The 26262-nt window shown below is 44.6% G+C and overlaps 1 protein-coding gene across 1 annotated transcript in view; it reads left to right on the forward strand.

The window, feature by feature from the left end:
• Positions 1-17462: 17462 nt before the first annotated feature.
• LOC130489032 (potassium voltage-gated channel subfamily KQT member 1-like) overlaps positions 17463-26262 on the forward strand; it is a 319184-nt gene continuing 310384 nt past the window's right edge. The window contains exon 1 of the mRNA XM_056862736.1: positions 17463-17957. Coding sequence (XP_056718714.1) covers positions 17554-17957 — 404 coding nt within the window. The 5' untranslated portion in view covers positions 17463-17553. The remainder of the gene's footprint in view (positions 17958-26262) is intronic.

Consider the following 26262-nt stretch of genomic DNA (forward strand, 5'->3'; position numbering starts at 1 on the left):
CAGAATTAGACATTTTGTCAGGCACGGCCTGGTACCCGCCAACAGGGGAAACGGTGGACAGGCCAGATGGCTTTCCAAGGACCGTTGACCGATTGCTGGACAGCATACATCCAAGGGTTCTTAAGGGACGGAAATGGAGAATTGTTGAACTTCTAACCAGTATTGTGTAGCTTGTTACTTAAAATTACTTCCTTACCTACTAGAAAGTATCAAATATCACACTAATTTGAAAGAGGGGTGGGTCCAGAGGATATCCAGGAAATTCGCCTGATGGCCAATTAACCTAACAGCTGCTCTGGACAAATTAAAGGTAAAGGTCCCCTGTGCAAGCACCAGGTCATTCTTGACCCATGGGGTGATGTCACATCCCGACGTTTTCTAGGCAGAGTTTGTTTTATGGGGTGGTTTGCCAGTGCCTTCCCCAGTCATCTTCCCTTTATCCCTAGGAAGCTGGGTACTCATTTTCCAACCTCGGAAGGATGGAAGGCTGAGTCAATCTTGAGCCGGCTACCTGAAACCAACTTCCGTTGGGATCGAACTCAGGTCATGAACAGAGCTTTTGACTGAAGTACTGCAGCTTTACCACTCTGCGCCATGGGGCTCTTGCTCTGGACAAATTAGTACAAACTATTAAAATATCACAAAGCCTATACCATGCTACCATTGCATGGTCTGAATCACACCCAGCTCAACCATTTATAGTGATTTGGCTACTGCTGGCAGAAAAGTTCTTAGGTAAGGGAGCATCAAAAATGTAACTCTCGACCCTAAAGTCTGAATCGGGGCATACACCCCATTCTATCGCATGTACTGAGCAGACCGGAAGGGGACAGAAAGGCTCCTGAGGTGGTTGCATGTAAACAAATTTTAGATTTTACAAGACTGCAATGATGCTTGAGGAGGTTAGGAGGGCTCTTACTCTCCAGGCATTCCAGAAACTATGCAAAACCGAAATGTTCAGGAGGGCATTTTTTAAATAAGGCAACAGGGCTTTATTATGACAGAATGGTTTGGGAAGGTGCACTGACACTATTGGACTCTACTATTGTGTACAGTAGTACCGTCTCTTGATGTAAGGATGCTCCTACTATGCAATTTCTGCATCGTTTAATGTGACATAGAATCATAGAGTTGGAAGGGACCACCAGGGTCATCTAGACCAACCCCCTGCACAACGCAGGAAATTAACAACTACCTCCCCCCCCCACACACCCCAGTGACCCCTACTCCATGCCCAAAAGGTGGCCAAGATGTCCTCCCTCTCATGATCTGCCTAAGATCATAGAATCAGCATTGCTGACAGATGGCCATCTAGCCTCCAGGGAAGGAGCACTTACCACCTCTCGAGGAAGCCTGTTCCACTGAGGAACCGCTCTACTGTTTAAGTGGCTGGTGCTTTGTTTGAGATTTACTCTCTTTAATCAACCTTGCCTCTCAGTGAGAAAAGCGGACTTTAAAATAAAATAAAACAAACAGGGCCTGCCTTTAAAATCCTTGAACAGCATCCGAGCATGCTCTAAGGCTCAATTTGTAGAGAATCTGCTTGGCATGCAGAAGGTTCCAGGTTCAATCCCTGGCATCTCCAGTTAAAGGGACCAGGCAGGAAGGTGATGTGAAAGACCTCTCTGCCTGAGACCCTGGAGAGCCGCTGCCGGTCTGAGTAGACAATACTGACTTTGATGGACCAAGGGTCTGATTCAGTATAAGGCAGCTTCATCTGAGAAAGCCGGCCCAGGACTGCTATAAAACGACAGATTAGATAAAGAGGGAGATAGATCAATGTATTGTTGTAATCACATGGTCACAACAAGCATGAAATCAAGAGCAGAAACATTTGTGTAAAATGCAAACAAGCGGTGCCAACAGTGGTGCCAAATGAAGGCTACGAAGGGTGCTTTCATGCATGCCGAATAACGCTCTTTCAATCCGCTTTCAGTGCACTGTAACAACTGCTTGCAAGTGGATTTTGCTGTAAAACCCTGCTGCAAAGCGCACTGAAAAGTGGATAGAAAGTGCCTGGTCCCTTTAACTGGAGATGCTGGGGATTGAACCTGGGACCTTCTGCATACCAAGCAGATGCTCTACCGCAGAATCATGGCTTGTCCCCATGAAGTTGCCTTATATCACGTTGTCAGTATTGCCTACTCAGACCGGCAGCGGCTCTCCAGGGTCTCAGGCAGAGAGGTCTTTCCCCTCATCTACTCGCCTGGTCCCTTGAACTGGAGATGCCGGGGATTGAAGCTGGGACCTTCTGCATGCCAAGCAGATGCCTCTACCACTGAGCCACAGCCCCTCCCCTTGTGAAGCTGCCTTATACTGAACCTGACCCTTGGTCCATCAAAGTCAGTATTGTCCACTCAGCCGGCAGCGGCTCTCCAGGGTCTCAGGCAGGGGTCTTTCCCATCACCTTCCTGCCTGGTCCCTTTAACAACCGAAGCCCACTCGGATGCAAGAGCCTTTCCCGAACAACCGCGGCTTCTAGCAGGTGGCCCTCGCCGCCCTACCGAGCCCCCTCCCCAAGCAGGCCAAGGACGAGCAGAGAAAACCCCCCCCCACCCCTGCAACTTCTAGGGGCCCCGCCGCACCGACTCGCGGGTAAACAGCCCCCCCTCCCACCGAGGCACGCGGATTCCCCGGCGGGGGAGAGCGGGGGGGGTTATGCGGCCTACCCGGGCGGCCTCCGGCGTCGGCCCTCAGCGCGACCGCGTATCCCGCAGCCCCGCCGGCGCGCGGCCAGGGGAGCGGCCTCCGCGGCAGCCGCGCGGCCAGACCGCGGCTCGCCCAAGCGGCCGCCGCCATCTTCCGGCGAGGAAGGGGAGCGAGGGACGACGGGAAAGAGGGCGGGGCCAACTGTCGCTTGGACGGAGCGAGGGACGACGGGAAAGAGGGCGGGGCCAACGGTCGCTTGGACGGAGCGAGGGACGACGGGAAAGAGGGCGGGGCCAACGGTCGTTTGGACCACTCTCGAGTCCGCGGGGTCCTCGCTTGGCTCCGTAGGCGCCTGAGGGAGGCCCACGAGCCGCCTTAGCTGCGGTGTGTGTACACTATTAGGGATGATGATTAGGGTTGCTAACGGCCAGGTAGTCTTATCCAGCCGTCCGTACATAATATGAAGGTCTCCTCCTTGAGACCTCCTAAACTGAGGCTGTCGTTGGTTCTTGTAGGTTATCCGGGCAGTGTAACTGTGGTCTTGGTATTTTCTTGTAGGCTATCTGGGCTGTGTGACCGTGGTCTTGGTATTTTCTTTCCTGATGTTTCGCCAGCAGCTGTGGCTGGCATCTTCAGAGGAGTCACACTGAAGGACGGTCTCTCAGTGTCAAGTGTGTAGGAAGAGTCATATATAGTCAGAAAGGGGTTGGGGTTGAGCTGAATCATTGTCCTGCAGAAAGTATCAAAGGTAATGTGCTAATCATTGTCCTGAGAAATCAGCAGTGGCTGAACATGGACTGACCCAAACAGGACACAGGGTCTTATTCCAAGACACTGAAAGACTGGACAATTCTACCAACTATTTTGTCAGATTGCACAGAGAAGCCATTGAAATTCATAAACATCAGCACAACTTTAACAGAAGAGAGTTTAAGAATGAATAAGGCTTGGCTTCCTGTCCAGAAAACCTCCAGACTAACCAAGAGTACAGTCCACAATAGCCATGCGGATTAGCCTTGGATTCCACATGTTAACAGATCACTTCAGGATACAATGGTTCCACATTAACATACCACACCCTCATTAGCACATTACCTTGATACTTACAGGACAATGATTAGCACATTACCTTTGATACTTTTTGCAGGACAACGGTTCAGCTCAAACCCAACCCCTTTCTGACTATATATTACTCTTCCTACACACTTGACACTGAGAGACACTGTCCTTCCGTGTTACTCCTCTGGCCGGCCACAGCTGCTGGCGAAACGTCAGGAAAGAAAATACCAAGACCACGGTCACACAGCCCGGATAACCTCCAAGAACCAATGAACTCTGACTGTGAAAGCCTTCGACAATATTTTGAGGCTGTCATATTTTGATCATGTCATGAGACGACAAGAGTCACTGGAAAAGACAAGGGCAAGAGTCCAGTACCTGAAGGTATCTGAAGAAGTGAGCTGTGGCTCACGAAAGCTCATACCCTACCAGAAAATATTTTTGTTAGTCTTTAAGGTGCTACTGGACTCTTGCCCTTTTCTACTACTGGAAAAGACCGTCATGCTAGGAAAAGTTGAGGGCAGCAGGAAAAGAGGAAGACCCAACAAGAGATGGACTGACTCAATAAAGGAAGCCTTCAGTTTGCAGGATCTGAGCAGGGCTGTCAAAGATAGGACATTTTGGAGGACTTTCATTCATAGGGTTGCCATGAGTCAGAAGCGACTTGACGACACTTAACACACACACACACACACACACACACACACATCCTCGTTGACTCCTTGAATGAACCCTTTGGCATATGGAAGGACTAGAAGCTTGAAAAAATTCTTCATGAAATGGGATTTTTACCGGAAGCCAATTGCGCGTAGTGCCTTTCTCCGATGCTTTATTGAATTAATTTCTATGTATGGACTTTTATGATTCTGAGCAATTTTGCCAGATTTCACATTTGTATAACGACCTTGTTCGTGTATTTATGCACTTTACACTGTTGTATTAGACCTGTAATCTACAATTCTTTTCAACTGCAATTGTCCTGGTGAGAATTTTTCTCCCAATATGTTTTCCTAAATAGCATAATCTGAGTGTTTATATTTATTGCCCTATTCTGGGCTTGTTCTTTTTTGTGCTTTTCCTTTTGAATTCCAAACTGCCAGGTAGCGGCAGGAGATCTGCTAATTCAACTGATCTCCAGCCGATAGAGATCAGATAACCTGGAGAAAAATGGCCGCTTTGGCAATTGGACTCTATGGCATTGAAGTCCCTCCCCAAACCCTGCCCTTCCCGCCCCAAAAACCTCCCGCTGGTAGCGAAGAGGGACCTGGCAACCCGATGCTGCCCTCAACTTTTCCTACCATGAGTCTTTTCCAGTGACTCTTGTCTTCTCATAATATGACCAAAATACGATAGCCTCATTTTAGCTTCTAGGGTCAGTTCAGGCTTGATTTGCTCTAGAGCCCACTGATTTGTTTTTTGGGCCATCCACAGTATCTGTAACACTCTCCTCCAACACCACATTTCAAAGGAACCTCCTCTCTTCCTATCAGCTTTCTTCAATGTCTAGCTTTCACACCCATACATATTAATAGGGAATATGATGGCATGAATTAACTTAATCTTGGTGGCCAGTGACACATCCTTACACTGATGAAGTGGGGGGCCTTAAACATTAGACAATACGTTAAAAATGTGAATGACCTTTTAGTAGCTTGAAAATATAATAGAAGTTCCAATACTGTTACTGTACGCAAATAAAATTTTAATTGTACCTTTTTTCCACTTATGTTTTTTTTTTGAAAATTTTATTTATTTCTTATAAAAATAAATGATAGACTTATAGTTGTGGGTGGAACCCTTTGTCTCCTGGCAACCAATATTTTTAGACCCAGTCCGCCACTGGTAGTAACTGGGCCGGAGTCCAAAGCAACATGCACCCCTTGTGGATTGGTGTGCTGTTGACGACCGTACATGGAGGCTAGGGTTGCCAACTACCAGGTAATAGCTGGAGATCTCCTGCTATTATAACGTCTCCATCCGATAGAGATCAGTTCACCTGGAGAAAATGGCCGCTTTGGCCATTGCACTCTATGGCATTGAAGTCCCTCTCCTCCTCAAACCCCGCCCTCCTCAGGCTCCGCCCCAAAAGCCTCCCGCGAAAAGGGACCTGGCAACCCTAATGGAGGCACCCCCACATAGAACATCGCGAGACAAGGGAACACAGCATGCCATAGTGTAGGGAAGAAGAATTGGTTTTTATACCCTGCTTTTCTCTACCTTTAAGGAGTCTCAAAGCGCTTACAATCCCCTTCCCTTCCCCTCCCCACAACAGACACCCTGTGAAGTAGGTGGGGCTGAGAGTTCTGAGAGAACTGTGACTTGCCCAAGGTCACCCAGCAGGCTTCGTGTGGAGGAGGGGGAAAACCAACCCGGTTCACCAGATTAGCATCCGCCGCTCATGCAGAGGAGTGGGGAATCAAACTCGGTTCTCCAGATCAGAGTCCGCCGCTCTTAACCACTACACCATGCTGGTTCTCTGTGGGTGCCCAACAGGACCACTGTAACTGTTGCATCTCTGGGAGCTCTATAGATTGGGGGGGGGGGGATTGAGCCATTTCTGCAAACACCCTTTTGAAAGGCAAAAGGAGGTACAGTCACTCCAACCATATCACCCAGACACATAGGAATCCCAGGACCTCCCCCACGCCCCCAAGGTTGCGATTCAGGTTCCAGGGAGCTAGTTTTTTTTTATAAGGGGGACACAGAGGCTAGGACAGTAACCAACAACTGCATATTCCTATAAAGCATTCCTGCCCACAGCAAATAGCAAAACACAGAAGTGGCAGGACTAGAGCCTGCTCCTCAGACACTCTAACCCAGGGGACTTCAACACAGCATCCGCTGTCACCTTTCCTGGGGCCCTTCAAGTGATTTGAGACAGTGGGCATGGCCAGGTGAGGCCAGAGTGGTATAGTGGTTAAGAGTGGTTGGAACAGTGAACTATAATCTGGAGAACCGGGTTTGATTCCCCACTCCTCCACATGAGCGTTGGATGCCAATCTGGTGAACTGGGTTGGTTTTGGGTTTAATTTCAACCCATTGGTTCTGGTCCGACCTTCTGGGGCAACAGAAAACAACTCGGCATCCTCCTCTATATGACAGCCCTTCAAGTACTTGAAGATGGTTATCATGTCCCCTCTCAGTCTTCTCCACTTCAGGCTAAACATACCCAGCTCCTTCAACCTTTCCTCATAGGACTATTTACATGTGTATAGATTAATGTTTCTAAATGTACAACTTTTAACAATTTGGTACCTTTGTCTATCAGTGGGGGAGGGGGTTACTTTTCCAGTGCATTACTAATGATTGAAACAAACCCATTTAAACAATGCTGGGACACTTAATATAATTGGAGCAAGGAATCAAGTAACAGTTGAAGCTCAGTGTACAAGAATTTATATTGTCTCATTATTTGAAACCTTTCTGCCGCTGTCATCTGATACTTGCCGAATAAGAATAGGCCTGATATTGCAAGCAGTAATTCTTGCCTTCTTTTATGTAGCTCAATGGGGAACGTTGAGTATTACAAGTGTACTGTGTCTACAATAACCAACTTATTCATTCTTTCCAGTCATCTATATTGATAGAATGATGAAATAGGGATTTTACAATTTATTACATCAGTTTATAAACTTTAGTAATAAAGCGTCAAGCCCATTTCAAGGTCTTGCAGTGTTTGGTAACACTAAGCGGTTACTGATTCAAAACAAAAAAAAGATGGAATAATAATATGGATTTATAGATCTTCTGGACATGCTGAAATGTGGTTATTGCAACAGGCCATGAAATAGTGGCAGTTGCATTCATGAAGTAAAGTTCAGCTATATAAAGTGCCTGTGTTAACTGTATGTAAGTAGAACAGTTGAGGTTTGAAAATCCAATCCATAGTGGATTCTACAAGAGTGCAGAATATGATTTCATTTTCTAAGAACCTCTGTGGAAGGAAAACATAAGTTCTTAGCCCTTATGTTTGTGAAATATGTGTGAAATTATGTCAGAAGCTTTTTTTTTTAACCACCAAGTCACAGCTGATTTATGGCGACCCCGTAGGGTTTTCAGAGCAAGAGACATTCAGAGATGATTTCCCATTGCCTAGCTCTGCATCATGCCCCTGGTGATCCTTGGAGGTCTCCCATCCAAATACTTGCCAGGGTCAAGGCTGAAATTATGTGACTGGCCCAAGGTCACCCAGGAAGTCTCCATGGCAGAGACACCTCACAGGGTGTCTGTTGTGGGGAGGGGGAGGGGAGGTGATGGTAAGCCGGTATGATTCTTCCTTAAGTGGTAGAGAAAGTCGGCATATAAAAACCTACTCTTCTTCTTCAAGGGTAAGGAATGGAACGGCAGTCAGGAATGCACCCCACAGCCCAACTACACACTGTCTGGAGAAGAAGAGTTGGTTTTTATATGCCAACTTTCCCTCCCACTTAAGGAAGAATCAAACTGGCTTCCCTTCCCTTCAACACACACCCTGTGAGGTAGGTAGGGATGAGAGAGCTCTAAGAGCTGTGACTAGCCCAAAATCCAGTTCACCAGATTAGCCTCTGCCACTCATGTGGAGGAGTGGGGAATCAAACCCAGTTCTCCAGGTCAGAGTCCACCGCTCCAAACCACCACTCTTAGCCACTACACCATGCTGGTGGAACACATGGCCATTGAGCTCAATGCCAATCCCATCCACCAACACTCTGGGACCACCTGCACTGGCAGAGATGTCCCTGTGGCAAGCCCTGACTGGGGGAGCGCAGGATGAACCTGCAGTGTGGACAAGAGCGGCAGCCGCTGGAGCCCCAATGCCCAGCCCATGAACTGCAGCTGCACTGCCCCTCCTTGATCCACCCAAGCCACCAATCCCTTCCCTCCCACAATGGCTAGCAGCTGCTTCTCCTGCCTGTGATCTCTCCACCACTCCTCAGAGAGATCCTCCCAATACTGCACAACCATCCGCTGCTGTTTGATGGCTGCCCACATGGCCGTGAGCATCACTGGAAGCCATGAGGCATGCAAACGTGCCCGGATATGCCCTTAGGCAGCATTGTGGCGGTGCTGCTAGGTCACAGCTGGGATGTGCCCTGGTCAAGAGGAGGCTTGCTGTCTTCGCTTGCCCAAAGATGTGAGCCTGGCCCTGGCCCCACAAGACAATGCTCCTCTGGTGCTGGGTGAGGCTGGTTCCACTGCCAAGGGCCTGTCCTGGGCCCTCATCAACTTGCAAGGAAAGTTGTTGGCATGCACTGATGTTGTGGAGCACAGAACATACAGCAGAGAGCTTTGCCACCTTCAGAGGTGGTGAACGTCTGTGCGTCGTGGATGCTGCCTGGGAACTTGGTAAGGATGTCTGTCGCAGATCGCCTGGATGTTGAGGCTGTAGAAATGGCAGTGGTAAAGGTAAAGAGACAAGCTGTCCCGGGGGTGATGAGGATGATGTAGGTAGAGTGGACTGCACCAATGACATTGGGGGATCCAGTGAATGCTGCAAAACCTGCGCATAGGAAGCTGAGTGTAGCCTCCATCACAGGTGAGTGGTTGTGCCTGTGCACGTGAAAGAGTCCAGGTAGCGGCTGGTCAAAGAATGGGAAACATCTTGCGTGTCGCCACTGTGGCCTAGAAGGAGCCATTCGCCAGGTAAGAGAGGGGCAGGAGCACATTCTACAAACATTGTGGCAGTTCAGTTAACAAATGGGATGCACAAGGACTCGTGGGGGACATCTTTCCCCCATTTCCCAATACTATTTCCTCTTTTCCTCTCCTGGCAGCTCCCATAGCCTCTACCCAATTCCTGTTTTTGTCTCCTCCCTACCCACCCACCAACCTACCTCTTTCTGCCCTCCCCCAGTCTTCAGTCTTCCCTCCTTCCCTCCCTCTGGCAGGCCGTCTCCGGGTAAACTCCAGCCAAGTTATTAGAGTCATGCAGTAGTTAGTCACTTGGGTGAGTTGTGTGGTGACCTCATCCAGGGCTGACTAAGTCATACAAGTTGTGCAGTAGCAAGTCACCTGGGCAAATTTGTCTCCTGGACCCAGGTAGCAGTGGTGGCAGCAGGTTGCACAATAGCCTCTGCTGAACCCAGCCCCTAAGAGCCCTCCCTCCATTAGGCAATGTGACGGTGGGGTTTCCAGGGCTGTTTTGGGCCTCCAGTCCACTCCTGATCTCCCACTTCGATGTACCCAAAAACAAGGCTTGAAAGGCTTAACAATATAGTTGTGGTTTCTTGGTGACCCCACAAAATGGCCACTGAGATCTCAGAATATAGTCTTGCAGGAGCACACAGGGCATTCATTTCTACAGCTACAGGTTTCTGTTTTTTTGGGAGCTTTAATCTCCTTCCTTTTTTTACATTTCAAATTTTTCTGTAAACTGGGGTTTCCATTGGGTTCATAGAGAAATCCCCTCCCCATATCTGTCCCTGGCTCCATTGTGTGGATTTTTTGATCCACACTCTGTGGCCAGTTCAGAACTAGATATGTAATCGAGCTGAAGACTCAATATGTTACAACCTGAGAAGAAAGGATTAGTAGATGATAACAGCACTACATTAAGGAAAACTACTTTCAGAATAGTTAGCAATATGGAATTGTCAGTTACTAAGAAATCATGACCGGAATAAAAATCCACAAGCAGCTCCTCACGTTGAAGAAGGCAGTCAGAACAGAGGTCTTAATGAAGGCCAGGAAAGGAACCTAGTTTAAAGATTCCATTTGAGATCAGAACCAAAGAATTTATGCCACACGTAAAATGGAAAATACAGTAACATCTGAGGCAGCAATAAAAAGGAAGAGATGCCCAGACTGACCCGATGCATATTTACTTGAAAATTCAATAGCATTTACTCCCAGGTAAACAGAGAGGACAAGATTTCATTCACATCATCTCAATGTTAGACACACACAAGAATTATTTAAATCTGAAGAAAAAATTCACTTTAATGTATTACAATTGTGCATTTTAAAGGGAGTGAGGCTTTGAATATCAGCGTGTATTCATTACCGAGAAGGAAGGACGGTGCTGAACTGGCACTTGAAGATTCCTGGCTTGGTTCTGTTGTCTGGAAGAGAGAAACAACTGGGAAGCCATTTGGGGGTTTGGCCCCATTATTCCTTCTGGTAAGCGACCTGAGTTCGATCCTAAGAGAAGTCAGTTTCAGGTAGCCGGCTCAAGGTTGACTCAGCCGTCCATCCTTCCAGGATTGGTAAAATGAGTATCCAACTTGCTGGGGGTAAAGGGAAGATGACTGTGGAAGGCAATGGCAAACCACCCTGTAAACAAAGTCTGCCTAGTAAATGTCAGGATATGACATCACCGCATGGGTCAGGAATGACCCGATGCTTGCACAGGGGACCTTTACCTTTACCTTTTTAAGCCTTCTGTTAAGGACTCCCCCACAAGTTCTTCAAGTGCAGTTTGTATAATATACAATATTTTCCACACGAATGCATTAGCAGACATCAAAAGGCAGGAGATAAACCTAACAATTTCAAATACCCTCCCTGCCTTGGTAAATGTTATTCCTGTGCCTTTAAGGAAGCAAACTGGGATGGAACCTCTCTATCACAGCCTGTACTGAAATATGCAAGCAATTTAAGTGATGCGGACTGACCGATGGGGCCCAAATAAGAGGTACTTGAAAGAACTCTCATGGAATAGAGCCGGATAGTTAAGTGAACTGGTGCATCAGCAACTGGGGAATTAATTGCTCCAGTTCTTTCCAGTGGGGTAAAAGGCTATCATGCAGATATTATTTTGCCAAGTAAAGCAGAAGGGAAAGAGTGATTCGGTCAATGATGCTTCCGGTCAATAGTGTTGGGATTTCACTCACATCGACAGTTTGCATGATTTCGTTTGTAGAATGGGTTCATGGTAGGCACTTGTTGCATCTCCCTCAGGGGCTCAAGAGTTTTTGACCCCAATATGTGAGATGAATTGGGCAAAGATTATTAATGAATAATTAATTATTAATGTAATCACAGCTGCTTCCAGCTGGGGGCACAAAACACATCTCTGCCAGTAGCTGCATGGAGTGTGGAAACAGCATCCACGGACATACCGTTCCCGTGTTATGCCTGCACATTTCACAGTCCCCTCCCCAGCCTGCAACCTCCTCCTTTAGAGGCTTTGCATTTAGAAAGCCAGCATGGTGTGGTGGTTAAGAGCGGTGGTTTGGAGGGGTGGACTTGAATCTGATTCCTCACTCCTTCACCTGAGCCGCGGACGCTAATCTGGTGAACTGGGTTGGTTTCCCCACTCCTCCACATGAAGCCTGCTGGGCGACCTTGGGCTAGTCACAACTCTCTCAGCCTCACCTACCTCAAAGGGTGTCTGTGGAGGGGAGGGGAGGGGAAGGGAAGGTGATTGAAGGCCAGTTTGTTTCTCCCTTATGTGATAGAGAAAGTCAGCATATAAAAAATCAACTCCTTCTTCTTCTTCTTCTTCTTCTTCTTCTTCTTCTTCTTCTTCTTCTTCTTCTTCTTCTGTGCTACAGCACGGCTCAATAAAAAATGGGGGGAGGGCTGAAAGGGAGGGAGAATGCAGATCTCAGCTCCACAATTGGGAACTACAGAGGAGTGTCCAGAACCATACATTTTCTCAAGATAAAAGGTGGGATGCGTCGTGCATGATGTCTTCTGTACTCTTCCTACTTTCCACTTTACTGCAAGGACTAGTTTATGTCAGATCCAGGATTTTTAAAGTTTTTAAAGAAGACAAGCAGGGGAGTTGTGACAGGGAAACTGGTCATTTTCTCCACGTTATCTTCACTTTCCCTCCTCCCCCCAACCCCTGCAGCTTCTCCCCTCCCTGCTTCTCTCCCTCCCTCCAGCCCCCATTTTTGCAGACCCTAGTTGCTTGATTACAGATTCTTCCAATTCAGCTTTCCAGTCAAACCAAACTCATCACTTTTTTGTTATCTTATTGGGCACTTGTAAAACCCACCAGACGTTCTGTTGCTGTTCCTAAATGCCTCAGGTCAATTGCAATGGAGGGATGGAATGTGTCTTGACTGTAAATGGCCAGTGCCTGGAGGCAGCAGTCTCTGAAGATGGCTTTCCAGTGGCTGGTAGTACAGCTGCCCAGAATGAGGACAGCTGTTGCAGTCTCTGGCGGGTGGGCAGAGCTAGCCACATCCTCTCTCTTACTCGGGCCAAAGATTCAAGGAAGGATGCAGGAGAATGCACCAAGTGGATAGCTTCTGTACCACCTTGTGGGATTTAAGGATTTTTGCAAGGTAGGACAGTTACTGTGCCATCCTAAACAGAGTTGCACCCTTTTAAGTCCATCTATAACAGTGGCATCCTAAACAGGTCTACTCAGAATCCTACTCAGGCAAGTTTGGTGAGGCTTACCGTACTTCCAGGAAAGTGTCTTTAAGACTGCACAGTTAGGGTGTGTGTGTTTGGTTACATTTTATTTTTTGCCGCTTTAGGATTACCTTTCTGCTGATGTACATAAAGTAATATACAAGTGAAATATACACACTTAATAAAGCCTATACAAGCCAACAGATTGAAATGCTACCAGTTAAACAAACAATTTGAAGCTGAACAACAGAAGCAAAAAAGAATTGATGTTTAAATCTGTTGATGCTGGTGAGGCTGACTTCCAGGAAAGTGTCCTTAGGACTGCACTGTTAGGGTGTGTGTTTTTTAGTTATATTTTATTTTTTAACGCTTTAGGATGACCTTTCTGCTGATGTACATAAAGTAATATACAAGTGAAATATACACAGTTTAAAAAACCTATGTAAGCCAACAGATTGAAAAGCTACCAATTAACCTTTCCTTTTATCCCTTAGAAGCTCCTTAATCAATTGATCTTGAGCAGCATATATCTAGTGTTGGAGGGATATAAGGACTGAAACAAATCTTGCCACTGACAATGTCGCCTTGGGGTCCCTGTCGCTTAGTAAAAAAGGCATTATGTCAGTCACAGAGGCATTGGATTTGTATATTAAAAGGGGGGAAATATAGTGCGATCGAAGTTCCTTGTAAAAGCGGCCTTCCAAAAGGGCATGGGCGAATGAGTCAATAGAGCCAGAAGAGCAAGGGCAGATCCTGTCTGAGTAGGGTATATTCAGAATTCTGCCCTGCATTACCATAGAAGGGTTAGCATTCAATCTAGCCAAGCAAAAAGCTCTACAGAGACGAGGAGTTGTCAGATAATATGTATAGGCAGGCAGACCACGTGGAGGGGGTATTCCGAAGAACTGGGAGCTACCAATTAAACTAACAATTTGAAGCTGAACAACAGAAGCAAAAAAAAAAAGAATGGTTTAAATCTGTACAGAATGTGGATTTGGCAGGATTTCTCTGAGGAAGCTTGGAAGCCATAATGCCATGTTGAGTGAGCCCCATGCTAAATCCATTTCATAGAAAAGGATGGAACCTAGGCCAAAGAGCTATCAGTATGCTGGAAAAACACAAGTACTTATTATTTTGGGGGAACCAGAGAATCCTAAAAGTGGTCAGATTCAATGTTCTTTTGGTTTCCACTAAAAGTGCATTTTTTTTTTTTAAAAGGATTTTGTACTTACCTTTGTCAGAATGTACGGAGCACCCGTGGCGGCAGAATTGTCAGACTTCCTCTTGAATATTCTGGATGTTTTTTTCCCCTCAGCAAGAGGGGACAGTAGCAGATGTGTCAATCGCATCCAGTTGGTACAATTAAAGCATGAAGTATGCTGGAAGTCTCCTCCATCCGTGCCAGTTAATCTTCCCAGGCATTTTTAACACTGTGTTGATCGAGTTCAGGACTTCCTCCATTTCCACAAGCCAGGTTCAAAGTCTGTATTTGAAGGAAATAAGAGAAAAATATATATATACATAATCCACTTGTGAATCTGAGGAGTGTTGTCAAAGGAGAAACTCTGCCTGCCAAATGCTAACAACTGCAAAGGGAGGGGAAAGCCGCGTTTTGCCAGATGCAGAATGACCGGCACCATCGAAATGATGCCCAGCAGCTTTTCTGCCAAAAGAAAACTGACAAGGGAGGTGTAGGGGAGGTCCTCTGGCCGAGCAGTTCCCACCCTTGCCCGTCCAGAGGGCAGAGCCACACTATGCTCCTGCTGTACCTATCTTGGGATTATGCCATATGGAGCAGAGGAAGCCGCAAAGAGAAGGGTGAACGCAGCATGCAACAGGAGAGGGTATGTACTGCTTTCCAGATGGTTTCAGGTTTTGTGTTTTTTGTGTGCACGTACCAAATCAGGTGGGGGTATTAATAGAAGCCTTTTTTTTTTTTTTTTGGTTCAAACATCCATTGAACACCGTCCCCTGTTTGCCTGGATAACCCAGCCAATTTCACTCACTCAAGGATTTGAGTGAGCAGAGCCTCTTGCAAATTTATCTAGAAGTGTTACACTTGAGGGAAGAGAGCTTAAACCTTTGCACTGACTATCAATAGACAACTGAGAAAAGGTTGCTAAGCGGGTAGGGACCTATTCAACCCAGTATCGAAAGTGTGTAGGAAGATTGGGAAGATGGCACCGTTTCAAATGGTTCAAAGTAGTGATTTATTCCTCATTAATACAGGAAAACAACGGGCATATTTAAGTCTGAAATTTCATCTTGAAATTATCCCACCTTGTGAAGTGAAAAACTGGTTATATTATACATTCTGAGCTTTGTGAGAGGGCTATTGAGAGGGACTGTTGTGAAGGTTGAGCTGACAATTTGAGCACAAGTGTTTTGTAGTGTTTTGATAATGTGGCATGTCTGAGACATCTAAGGATTAACTTGATCCGAACCTTAAGTCAAAGTAATTTTCTTAAAGGAACAAAAGACGGCCACAAATCTCTTAATTTTTTTGTTGTGATATGCAGAGACACCGAATGTGTTAACATTCGACATGTGCCTAATCTTGTATTGAGCTGTAAAAGATTAAAAGGTCCTATTTATATTAGATCTGGAGGGGCTCTTCGCTTTCATTGGATCTGATGCTTAAAATCTTCCTGATTAAATGTAATGGATACAGACTGCAAACCATCAGCAAGTTAGGGGTGGACCTAGGGGCAGGTTGTTGATGCTTTTGAAAAAATGCGGACACATAAAACCACTGGATCACTAGTTGTCTGAAAATATTACAAAATGTCAGAGCTATCGTATATTTCTGCATCCGCTTTTTAATGTGACCTTGAAATAATTAATGGGGCCAACCCTTGCAACATTGATTTATATGGCCTTTTACCAGACTTACTGTTCAGGGTTTAAAAAAAAAAAAAAGTATATGGGGCAACCTGATGCCAGACAATGGTCTTTTAACAAAGTTAGATCAAAGCTTATTTCCCCCCTACTTGGTAAATTCCCTGATGAGTCAGTGGAGCTTTTGGCAAAGAAGCTCCTATTAGGAGAAGACCCTCCGCTTACGCTCCAAACTGCCCAGTTCTGCCCTGTTGCTATTAAAATACGCAGAGCTTTATTAGAGAATGATTGTTAGAATATTTTACAATTTTATCAATTTTAAGGTGATAATTTTAACCAGGGGTTGCTTTTATTGACCTTACACCTTTATATGTACAGGCAGTCTGTGATTCTGTGGTGCAAAACTATTGTTGGTTCTTGTAGGTTATCCGGGCTGTGTAACCGTGGTCTTGGAATTTTCTTTCCTGACGTTTCGCCAGCAACTGTGGCAGGCATCTTCAGAGTAGTAACACTGAAGGACACTTCAGAGTAGTAACACTGAAGGACACTGTCCTTCAGTGCTACTACTCTGAAGATGCCTGCCACAGTTGCTGGCGAAACGTCAGGAAAGAAAATTCCAAGACCACGGTTACACAGCCCGGATAACCTACAAGAACCAATGAACTCTGACCGTGAAAGCCTTCGACAATATTTCAAAACTATTGTGTCTGGAAATGTTGATGTGTTGGCATGTGATTGGTCAGTCGACCGTATTAATAGATTTGACTTGACAATGGTCTTTTATGCATGGCTGTTTCCCTCACGGTCACCCCTCCGACAACTTTGGGTCTTTGTTTGGATTATGCTTGTCGTTTCCAACTGTCAGAGGCCTCCTCGCTCTCCCCCTGCGTTTCCCGACATTTTGCCCGCATTTTCAGACACCTGTTTATCTCGAATTTGAAAACGCGGGGTAAGGCAGGGGCAGAGCGAGGCAACCTCAGATGGTCGGATGGCATGCATAATCCAAACGAAGACCCGCAGTCATCGGAGGGGTGATTGCGAGGGAAATAACCATGCATGAAAGACCATAGCAGCAAAAGCGTCAAAGCAAGCAAAGAGTGGCAAAGCAGATCCAGCTTGCTTTATAACCTGAAGGCCATTTCGTGCTTTGCATAGCAGCACACCTAGGTCTGCCACAGAGGGCAGAAGGAACAGACAGCAGCAGCCAAGCTGTCCCTTGGCACGCTTCCCCTTTTCGTGCTTTACGCTCTAAGCCATACACTTCAAGTATCTCAGCTGTGCAGCAAAACAATGCAATGCGTGAGGCAGCTCTTAGGTGCCTTTGGGAATAAAACAGCTCATTAGGCCCCCGTGAATATTTTTAAACCTTAAGCAATGCGTCAGTACATATCAAAATAGCTCAGGCTCTTAAATTTGCTTTGTTTTATTACACGGCGACTCGACTTCAATCGTCCTCCCCCTTCAAAGTCCTCATCTCCTTCTTTCCAGTGTCTATTACTTGAGACTTCCATTATCTAAATATGCCCTTGTGATTTAATTTCAGAGACCGGGTAACAGGTGACAGCCTGTCTGCGCACGGTGCGGCTGCGAAAGAGTTCCATGATAATGCTCGGTGTCTTACTGGGCGGCTGGAGCGCGCGACAGGCAGGAGGGACATACAACACCTTTTATGATTTTAAATATTGATCAAGGTGAGCAACACCCCTGCTTCGTTACAGAATGTCTTTCGGCAATGGCGAAAGTGGTGGGCACCCAATGTATAAGCTTTGCGGTAGAGTCCAGCATCCTGACTCCCGGGTGGGGAATCTCAACGGACACAGGAAGTCTGCTCCCTTGTTGGAAGTAAGAACAAACTTAAGCAACATGCAATACTCTTCCGTGGTGCTCGAGCCCGATTCTTTGGTGACAAACGGATCGAGAATTCCGTCAAACTCTGGAGAGGAAAGCACGCAGGATCCTGTTTTCCAGATAAACAGCAAATCCATGACAGCAAGCGAGGTACGCCGGGCCTACACTAAATGCTTTTACGGCCCATACTTAACCAAAACTAGTATGCAGGGAGATGTGTACAATTTTCTGGAACGGCCTAGTGGATGGAAGTGTTTCATTTACCATTTTACAGTGTAAGTACCTACCTTTTAAAAATAAGATTATTGGTGTCGAAAACTTGTTTGGGATCTGCACTTGCCTGATTTCACGGAAAGTTAGGGTTAAACTAAATGAGGCCTTGGAGGATCTGTGATCAGATTTTTATGTTGAGGGGTTTTTTTTTTTTAATTGGTGCTATATTAGGCCTGGATTTGCATTTGGGGGTAAACGCTCATGCCATTACCTGACCTATAGATAATCACTTATTAGCTGTTATATGCCTCATTTTTAAACTATAGGTAACTGTAATGAGAAGCCCCAACTTGGATCTGTACCATAGGAAGGGGAGGGATTTTAACTCTCCCCCTCCCCTGCAGTTAGGGTTGCCAGGTCCTTTTTCATCACTGGCGGGAGGTTTTTGGGGCGGAGCCTAAGGTGGGTGGGTTTTAGGGAGGGAAGGGGCTTCAGTGCCATAGAGTCCAATTCCCAAAGCAGCCATTTTCTCCAGGTGAACTGATCTCTATCGGCTGGAGATCAGTTGTAATAGCAGGAGATCTTCTGCTATTACCTGGAGGTTGGCAACACTACCTGCAGTCTCAATTAGGGTTGCCTGCTCCAGATTGGGAAATACCTGAAGATTTTGGGGGTGAAGCCTGAGAAGGGAGGGGTTTGGGGGAGGGGAGGGACTTCCATGCCATAGAGTCCAATTGCCAAAGCAGCTATTTTCTCCAGGGGAACTGATCTCTGTCGCCTGGAGATCAGTTGTAATAGCGGGAGATCTCCAGCCACCACCGGGAGGTTGGGAACCCTAGCTCTCAGTCCAATCAGGGCAACACATAGCTGCAGTTTTATGAAGCACAATGGGAGCCCCAATAGGAGTGGGCGCACCATCTCAAGTCTTCCAGTGTGCATCCTAATATATGGTGTGCATCCTAATATTGACTTAATCCGTAATTGACTTAATCCAATATTGACTTAATCCATAAAAGATTAGATTAGATTGTTTATTTATGACCCTTCACCAGATAAAACAAGAAACATGGACTAATATATTCTTACAAACAAAGAATTACAGTTAATCCATAAAATATTTCCTTATGAATGTGGATCGGATAAGACATCATCGCTGCAATGTACCTCCTTCTCCTACCGCCAATTTTGAAAGTCTTGCCTAAGGATGAACCCTCATCTCTAGATCATTTCAGACGACAGACTTTTCTTTTTTAAAAAACTGGTGAAAGTTAGTGTGAACTCCGGCCAGGAGTGACTTCAGCTACCCTCATGCTCTGGCTTCAGGCAGACTGCAGTTCTCTCCCAGACTCTTCGGTCTTCAGTACAAGGATGCTGCTGATCTCCTGAACAGATCTGCCTTAAAGGCGACTGTGAGGATGTGTACGAGGCTGTTGGACATGCAAAGAAGCACTGGAGAAACGTTAAGCACTTTGTCTGGTTTATCTGAGCATGTGCATCTGCGTGTGTGTGCTAAATGCCGTCAAGTCACAGCTGACTTATGGCGACCCCTTTCTTTTTTAAAAAAAAACCCATGGTTGAGTTTTACTATGTCGTAGAGAGAATACGGTATCTGTTATTTATTTATGTTCTCGGCAGTCCGCAATGGTGACAGTTTTGGCAACGGTTTTCTCTTTAACCCTTCATCTCAGCATGCGCTTGGGATAGCTTGTTAACTTGTTAACTAACAGAGTTGATGAGCAGTGTAGGGGAATGAGTTGTGACTAGTTCGTAAAAGCTCAGCGATGCAGAGGCTGGCGTGCTTCAGTGGAAAGAAAGCGCTCTACCGGTGGCGCTTTCATGGAGAAGGACCTGTTGTGTGTGGCTTCCAGCCCAGATCTCTAGCACTGAAGGCACGCTTCACGCTGATACGATGAAATGCCGTGGTGACCCTCTGAGCAGGGCCGTTGAAAGGTTGTTCATTTTATGAGCCTGTGAGAAGCTACAGGGAGATCAAAGGTGGACCATCAATGGTTGATAGTGCTGTGCTTAGACTTCTTTGATGGAAAGCAAAGTAGAGTTGGTGGCAGGATCATCCAGTGTTGCATCTATGTGATTTGCCATCTTTTGTTTTAGAATAGGGCTTAAAATATGAAATGTTTTTATGTGGCTAGCAGAACATGGTTTGGCTCTGGGTAGGCTGAAGCATGGGCAACAGAAGTCTCTCTCATTGGGTTCTTGTTTCCGGACTTCCCATTTTAGGCCATGCAAGTTAGTTGAAACCACCCCAGTGAGTCAAAAGGGAATTTTACGGTACCCAGAATTTTTCTTAATGTCAGGTGGTCAGAATTAAATTGGCATTATTACACTATAGTTTGAGAAACTGGAGAGCTTTCGTTCCAGTCAACGCTGGAGGAGTGCTAAATGATCCTGAGCAAAGGTGTACAGAATCTATATGTGCGGTATTTTAGCCATTTTTTTGTTTGTAACAACAATGCAGAAGATGTGAATCTGTCAATTTGTCAGTTTTTGATGCCCAGGTCCAAAAATGGAAATTTTAGAATGGACGAGAGGTTGAAGTGAAATGCCATTTGCCTTGGGCATGATTCCTGCTCTGGGAATCGGAAGTTGTACAGTTCAGAAATAACATCAAAGAAGTTGTTGATGTTTTTTTGTTTCACATAAAAAGGGAGATGAGGGACAACAGAAATGAAAATAATACAAAATGTCACCACTTACATTGTAATCCTAAACAGAGTTACACCACCATTTGGTAATCAGTGGTTTTAGAAGGGTGGTACTCTTTTAGGATTGTACTGTTTATTTTGGGGGGAAATGAAAACTGTTTGAAAAGTTACTGGAATTTTTCCTTCCTACTAAAATCACTGAATGAAACAGATGTGATACTGTCATAGGGATGCCAGGCTCCAGGTGGGAGCTGGGGATCTCCTGGGATTATAGTTTATCTCCAGACTACAGAATCAGTTCCCTTGCAGAAAATGGATGCTTTGGAGGGGGGACTCTATGGCACTGTACCCCACTGAGGTCCCTCTCTTCCCCAGGCTCCATCACCAAATCTCCAGGAGTTTCCCAACCTGCATCTGGCAACCCTACTCCACAACCCCCACCTGGCAACTCTATACTGTCATTCTGAAATATGTTCTTCTAGTAGCAAAATTGCAAGCAGTTAGAGCAACCTGAGAAACCTAAGATCAACAGAATGACGCAAGATGCTGATAAAACATGTTGAAAATCTTCTGAAAATCTCAAAATCTCATAAGAGCTAAACCTTTTTGCACAGATCATGAAAGATTTGTCTGTATATGTGCTTCCCTGGGAGTAAGTAATAAGAACATGAGTAGCCTTGCAGTGATCAGTCCAATGGTCCATCTGGCAGTGGCCAACGAAGCCCACAGGCAGGCCCTGAAAAGAATAGCGCTCTCCTGCTGACTGCTTTCCAGCACCTGACAAGCAGAGATGTTCTGCCTTCATAATGGTCCTGCCCACTTTCCTGAAGCACATGGCAGGTGCCTAGGGAAGTGCCTACTGTGCCCATGGACACTATGTTGGGGAATCCTGCTCTATACCATACATATTTTTGTGGACCTCTACCAGGATTCTCTTTTACCAGCTCTTCAATATCCCTTCTGAGAGGCAGAACTATACCCAGTTTTCCAAATAAGGTCACACCAGGGTTTTTTGTAAGGGCAGATACTGGCAGTTTTATTCAGTCCCCTTCCTATTGATCCCTAGCATGGAATTTGCCTTTTTAACAAAATCACTACAAAACACTGAGTTGAGATTTTAAGTGAGTTACCAGTTCAGATGCTATCAGCATATATATTAGATATAAAGATTTTGTTTTGCTCTGACTTGCTTCACTTTGCATTTACGTAGAATTCCATTTGCTATTTCGTTGCCAACTTGAAGAAGTCCTTTTGGAGCTCTTTGCAATCCGCTGATATTTTCACCCTCCTGAACAATTTAGTATCATCCACAAATGTTGTTACTGTTCACCCCGGTTCCAGGTAATTTATGAATACGTTAAATAGCACCAGCCCTAGCACAGATCCCTAACAACCACGTTGTTTACCTCCCTCCTCTGTGCAAACTGCCAGCTTCTTCCTTCCACTCTGTTCCTCTTTTCTAACCAGTTATCATTCCATGAAACAACATGTCTTATTACCCTACAAATGTCCCATGGGATTTAATGAGGTGCACTTTTTAGATCACATGTATAGGACAGTACAGCACATACCATGGTGAAGTTACCACACAGGGCCAGTTCTTAGTAGAGACACCTTAAAGTAGTAGAAGAAGAGTTGGTTTTTATATGCCGCCTTTCTCTACCACTAAAGGAAGAATCAAACCTGCTTACAATCACCTTCCCTTCCCCTCCCCACAACAGATACCCTGAGGGGTAGGTGGAGATGAGAGAGCTGTGACTAGCCCAAGGTCACCCAGCAGGCTTCATGTGGAGGAATGGGGAAACCAGCCCTGTTCCCCAGATTAGCATCCACCGCTCATGGGGAGGAGAGGGGAATCAAACCTGGTTCTCCAAATCAGAGTCCATTGCTCCAAACCACCGCTCTTGACCACTACACCACATTGGTCACTTCCACAAACAGGATACTTTTGAAAGCTCTTTTCCGGTACACTGCTTTTCTTTGGCTAAGGAGAAAGGATAGGAGGCTGGTTCTAGATCTAAAGAATATTTAATTTTTTTTCAGACGCTAATATAAATGACAGTCATTAACATATTGTTGTCCTAAGGTGACAATTATGTTTCTTAGAAAACTACATTTTAATGTATAGAGGGAGAACAAATAAAGTATATCCTATGCTATGCAAAGTTTCTTGTTTCCTTTTCTTAAGTCTGTCTTGCTGGTTTCATTTATATTCACAAACTTTCCTGCACCCTCATATCCAATGAGGATTAATAATTGCCGTAACCATCACAAGGTAATATAACCTTTGCCAGATTTCTGTGTAGTTTCAGCACCCTCACATGTATGTAATGATTGGGCATTTATGTGAAAAAGGTTATACTCTACTCTGATAGAGTATGTGGTGCAGTTAGTGTAGATACTCCGTATCACGTGACTTTCGAATGCAACTATTTTATTGAGGCTAGAAATGTTTTAATTTGTCCCTTTGCTCCAAAATATAGATCAAACAGAGACACTACCTCTTTTATTAGAAGATCACCGCAGACCTATCACACTTACAATTGCGAACTTTTATGCCCTTGTGATTGATTTTGGCAGCCGTTCAGATGTGGTCTAATTTTTAAATATTTTAGTAACCTGCTTTAAACTAATAAGTTAAGAAGCAGTATGGCGGGGAGGTGGGGGGGAGAGAGAGCGGGTAAAAGAGAGGTTTGATTGTTAGAAAAGAAACTCCAAACACCTGGCTTAAAATGTTAGTGAGCTCTGACTATAATGGTAGAATAGTTTTGTTAATACATGTTTTCTATTATTGTTAGGGTTGCAGGTCCCTCTTTGCCACCGGCGGGAGGTTTTTGAGGCAGAGCCCAAGAAGGGCGGGGTTCGGGGAGATGAGGGACTTCAATGCCAAAGAGTCCAATTGCCAAAGCGGATATTTTCTCCAGGTGAACTGATCTCTATCGGCTGGAGATTAGTTGTAAAAGCAGGAGATCTCCCGCTATTATCAGGAGGTTGGCAGCCCTAATTACTGTTATCTTCTGCTCCCTCCAATACCACTCAAAATCACCCTAACAAAAAAGAGAGGAATGCCTGCCAGACACAAGAACTTGCTGAGGTCAAAGGACAGGACCTCTTTTCAAGGATTGGACTTACAGTGGATAATCATGCTTAAAGCTTAAACAGATTTCATTTCTGTAGATTTAAATATGTGAATAGTTGTGGCTAAGCCTGTTTGGAGCTGGGATTTAGTAATTTCACTAAAAAAGCATGTGAAATATGAAATAGTGGTGACAAGACGAAACATGTTGACATTTCCCTTGTGCATCTGCAACAGAGATATTTACCAGAGACATTCATCGGGAAAAGTTGATAATTTAAGATTACTTTTACATACTTGATGTGATCTATCTGCCAGTGCATGTTGATTTTTTTTAACAACATGAATGATATCTTTTTTGTTTGTTTGTTTTTGCCATCAAGTCACAGCTGATTTATGGAAACCCTGTAGGGTTTTCAAGGCAAGAGATGTTCAGATAGGATTGCCAGGACCCTCTTCGCCATTGGCAGGAGGTTTTGGGGGCGGATCCTGAGAAGGGTGGGGTTTGGGGAGGGGAGGGATTTTGATGCCATAGAACCCAATTGCCAAAGCGGCCATTTTCTCCAGGTGAGCTGATCTCTATTGGCTGGAGATCAGTTGAAACAGCAGGAGATCTCCAGCTAATACCTGGAGGTTGGCAATCCTATGTTCAGAGGTGGTTTGCCATTGCCTGCCTCCACGTCATTCTGGTATTCCTTGAAGGTCTTCCATCCAAATACTAGCCAGGGTCATGGCTGAGAGTGTGTGACTGGCCCAAAGTCATTCAGCAAGCTTCCATGGCCCGAGTGGGGATTCGAACCTGGGTTTCCCAGGTCCTAGTCTGATACCTTGACCACTACACCACGCTGACTTTAAAAAAAAAAAAAAAAAAAACATGAATCACATCTTGAGCAACAAAAATATGTGAGCGATGGAAGACCTACCATATCTTTCTCCCATGATAGCCTGGATGTAAACATTTAACTGTGTATCAAATCTGTACGCTTCTCTCCTGTGACACTAACAAATATCTTATGATAAGACTTAATTTACATGGTGATGCATATCAGTGAAATGAAATTATGAAAATTCTCTTTGAACATTATTGCAGAGGAGATTTTGGGCAACATCTAAATGCAGCCAGTCCTTCATTAAGACTAATCTAATCGCTGTAATATGTCCTAATATGTAATTTTAGGAGTATTTGGACATAGTCTGGCTGTTTTCCTTTCCAGTGGTGTTAAAGGCAGGGTGGTGGTGGTTTTGAATGGCGAAATCTGAATTGGGGTCCCAAGGAATGTTATTTCTTTACAAAATATTAGAAAGATCCATTCAGCATCACTCTAGTTTGGCTCTCAACATGTATTTGGCTATTATCTTTTTCCTTTTGTAAAAAAAAACAAAAAGTAAAACAAAAATAAAAAATAAACATTTCTTTTAATAAGTGGTGTTCATTTCAGGCATTAACATATGAAATTACTGCATTTTAATAACAAATATAAATTAAACATTTTAAATATTGCAATTAAATATTAAATATTCCAAATTAAATAATAAAGTATTAAATAAATATTGTAACAGGTAAAGCTTTCTCATGGTGGAAGACAAATGTAACAAGTTAACAAAATACTGGTAGCTATTTCTTAAATGCTAGAGTAATAGTACTGGGACCAAATTTCACTAGACATTGCAGAATTTTGCAGATTAAACCAACATGCTTTCATATTTATATTTTCTGTTTCCCTGATTTTTTTGGGGGGAAGGCACTGGTAAACCACCCCGTAAAACAAAGTCTGCCTAGTAAACGTCGGGATGTGACGTCACCCCATGGGTCAGGAATGACCCGATGCTTGCACAGGGGATCTTTACCTTTTAATTAAAAAAAAGCTTTTAAAACATATTGTTTCAGTAGGATTGCTTGATTTGGAGATAATCTCTTTATAAATTAAATGCATGTGGCCAGGATGACTGATATAAATCCCACCTTCTCTGAATATACAGAGAAGATTTTAGGTGAAAACAGACAGCAGAGCCAGTGTAGAAATTAGTATTGTTTCACTGACACGTTTATACTTCAGTGGGACACGATTAACTAACTAGAAACAAATACAAAGTTGATCTGCCAGTGGGAATAGTGGAAAAATCCATCTAGGACTTATATTAATAACAAAACACGGTGTCAAAAAATTGGATGGAACATGTTACCCTAGTAACTCTGAAATTACCATAACAATTGATCTCATGTAGTATTTAATACCTCCATATCTTAAAGTACCTTTTAAGGAAAGAAACATGATCAAATATCATGCAAAGTTTCCTAGCTGATCAATTATTTAAGGATTTCTTTCAGAAATCCAGTGATGGTGTTGTACCCCTGCCTTCTTCTACTTTGTTTGTTATATTGGCCAAAAAAACAAAAAAAATGTGCAACAACCTAGGGACTTATTTGAGAGTTAAGATCAGCATCGATCAAATACTATACCAAAACAATACAGTGCTGTGTGCATCTGTATTTTGCGACTGTTCTGGTTCAATTCAAAAGCTCCAAGTTTTTGTGGTTTCTCTAGAGGGCAAAAGTCTAGATATCAGTTTCCTGATCACACGATGAAAATTAAATAGGAAAAAAAGATGATTCCTCTTATTCAGGAT

The sequence above is a fragment of the Euleptes europaea genome, chromosome 17 (genome assembly GCF_029931775.1).
Source record: "Euleptes europaea isolate rEulEur1 chromosome 17, rEulEur1.hap1, whole genome shotgun sequence".
In the NCBI taxonomy this organism is placed as follows: Eukaryota; Metazoa; Chordata; class Lepidosauria; order Squamata; family Sphaerodactylidae; genus Euleptes; species Euleptes europaea.